General features: G+C 54.1%; 1 protein-coding gene across 1 annotated transcript in view; it reads left to right on the forward strand.

Annotated features, from left to right (window-relative positions):
* Positions 1–2653, forward strand: part of DOHH (deoxyhypusine hydroxylase/monooxygenase) — a 19174-nt gene that overhangs the window by 312 nt on the left and 16209 nt on the right. Inside the window, 1 exon segment of the mRNA XM_006754076.2 lies at positions 1593–1910. Within this exon segment, the coding sequence (XP_006754139.1) occupies positions 1637–1910 (274 nt within the window). The 5' untranslated portion in view covers positions 1593–1636.

Here is a 2653-nt window from a genome sequence, read left to right on the forward strand (position 1 = left end):
AGGCGGTCTCACCAGTCTTTTTGAGGGTCTTACTAAATTTATTGGCGGCTTCTAGAAAGTTCTTGAAAAACCTTAAAAGTGTGGTTTTGAACTCTGTATCCAGTAGTTTGCTTTCCTCCATTTCTGTCATTTGTGACTTGTTTCTTTGTCTCTGCATTTTTTATGCTTCCCTGTGTTGGTAGAGTGGTTTTGTGTGCTAGGTGTCCTGTAAGGCCCAGTGGCTCAGCCTCCCCCGTTACCTGAGGTGGACACTCTTGGTGCACCCTCTTGTGGGCTTTGTGCACAGTCTTGTTGTAGTTATGCCTTGATTGTTGTAGGATCACTGGGAGGAATTGACCTCCAGGCCAGGGTCCTCTTGGTCTGGAGGAGGAGAGGGTTCCCCTCCTTCCAGCCTCAGCCGTGTCGTTTCATCGTATTTCATCCATTCAACACAGTGTCTGGCTTAGAGCTCACCCGCCTGGGTTTCTAACTTTTCACGTTGCTTCTAAGCAAGCCTTTAACTAAACTCCCTGTGCTTGCTTCCTCTCCTGTAACATGGCAGCCATCGCAGCCCCTGCCTCACCCAGTTATGGTGGGGCTTGCATGCGCTCCTGACTGCAAAGGGCGTAGAAGAGTGGCGCATGCACATGCTCTGTGGATGTCAGCTGCTGTGACTGCGGGGGTGGTTCTCATTGAGGGCCCCCTGTGTGCTGGGGTGCAGCAGTGATTAGAGACCAAGCTTTCAGAGTCTCCTAGTCTAGCGAGGCGTCAGAAGGGCCAGGGTCAGCTAAACCAGTAAACTCGCAGTACGGTAGCTACTAGTGCTAAGTGCTGCCAGGAAAGATAGAGCAGAACAAGGGGGAAGAAACAGGAGCAGCATGGGAGGTTGTGATCAGCGAGGCTTCTCTGAGGAGGTGACATTTGAGGCTCGGGAAGTGAGAGAGAGCGGGCACTGCAGAAAGTTCCCGAGGGGCAGAACAGCTCGGGCAAAGGCCCCGGGGCAGGCGTTTGCCTGGTGTGTTGGAGGAACGCGAGGAGGCCTGTTTGGAATGGAATGAGTGAAGGGAAGGGAGGAAGTAAGGGTGGGAAGGGCACCTAGGGCCTTTGGGGACTCGCAAGGAGCTTGGAGTAATGAGGCACCACAGGAGGATTCTGCAAGGGAGCCACAAGTTCGGTTTCTACGCGGAAAGGATTCCGTATCTGTCACCTGTGCTGTGTAACAAGTCACACAGTGTTTCTTATGACCTCCCCTCATAAGTCACACTCATTTCTTCCATATCCTCTTGTTTACACAGGTCAGTCCTATTCATTGTGGGCGGGGGCCACACTGGGCACAGACACCAAGAGGTGCGGGTCATGGGGAGCTCTCTTGGGAACCAGTTACCAGTCTCTGGCTGCTGTGTGGAGAGCAGACCCGCGGAGGTCATTGCTGATACGTGGGCCAAAGACCCTGGGAGGTCCACACAGGAAGCAGGTGGGGCGAGAGCCAGACCTTCACCGAGATATCCGGGCTGGACAGCTGGTCGAAGCCACGTGGCCAGGTTCTGAACTAAATGAACAAGTCACTGAGCAGGAGGGCGCCTCTAACCTGGCCTTCTGGTTTTCTGTGTAAGGTTCTTGTGCCGAGAGGAGCCTCGGAAGGAAAAAGGCGTGCACCATGGTGACGGAGCAGGAGGTGGAGGCCATTGGGCAGACACTGGGGGACCCCCAGCAGCCCCTGCAGGCCCGCTTCCGGGCACTCTTCACACTTAGAGGGCTTGGCGGCCCAGACGCCATTGCCTGGATCAGCCGGGCCTTCAGTGATGACTCCGCCCTGCTCAAGCACGAGCTGGCCTACTGCTTGGGCCAGATGCAGGACCGCCGGGCCATTCCTGTGCTGGTGGATGTGCTGCGTGACACCCGCCAGGAGCCCATGGTGCGCCACGAGGCAGGTGAGTGCTGAGGCGAGGTGAGGGCACCCTCTGCTTCTCACTCCTACACGGTGCCAGCCCGGGCTCAGCACGTCTCTGTAAAGGGCAGGTAGTGTTTTCAGTCCCACTGGCAGACAGGCTGTCCCACAACTCAATTCTACTTTTGTAGCATACAAGCCACCATAAACCAGAGTCAACAGATGGGTGGGACCACATGGATGCTGAGATTTGAATTTCATGTAATTTTCATGTGCCATGGAATATTATCCCTTTGATTAGAAAAGCTTTTTCTAGCCCTGGCTGGTATTCTCAGTGATTGGAGCACCATCCTGTGTACCAAAGGGCCGTGGGTTCGGGCCAGGGCACATGCCCAGGTTGCAGTTTTGATCCCCAGTTGGGGCATGTGCATGAGGCAACTGATGGATGTTTTTCACATCAATGCTTCTCTCTCTCCTCCCTCTCTCTCCCTTCCTCTCTCTTTAGAACCAATGAAAGACATATCCTCGGGTGAGGATTAAGAACAAAGTTTTTTTAAACTATAAGAGCCATTCTATGTGCATATAAAAACAGATGGTGGGCCGGAACCGGTTTGGCTCAGTGGATAGAGCGTTGGCCTGCGGACTGAAAGGTCCCAGGTTCGGTTCCAGTCAAGGGCATGTACCTTGGTTGTGGGCACATCCCCAGTGGGGTGTGTGCGGGAGGCGGCTGATCGATGTTTCTCTCTCATCGATGTTTCTAACTCTCTGTCCCTCTCCCTTCCTCTC

The sequence above is a fragment of the Myotis davidii genome, unplaced genomic scaffold (assembly GCF_000327345.1).
Source record: "Myotis davidii unplaced genomic scaffold, ASM32734v1 scaffold551, whole genome shotgun sequence".
NCBI classification, from domain to species: domain Eukaryota; kingdom Metazoa; phylum Chordata; class Mammalia; order Chiroptera; family Vespertilionidae; genus Myotis; species Myotis davidii.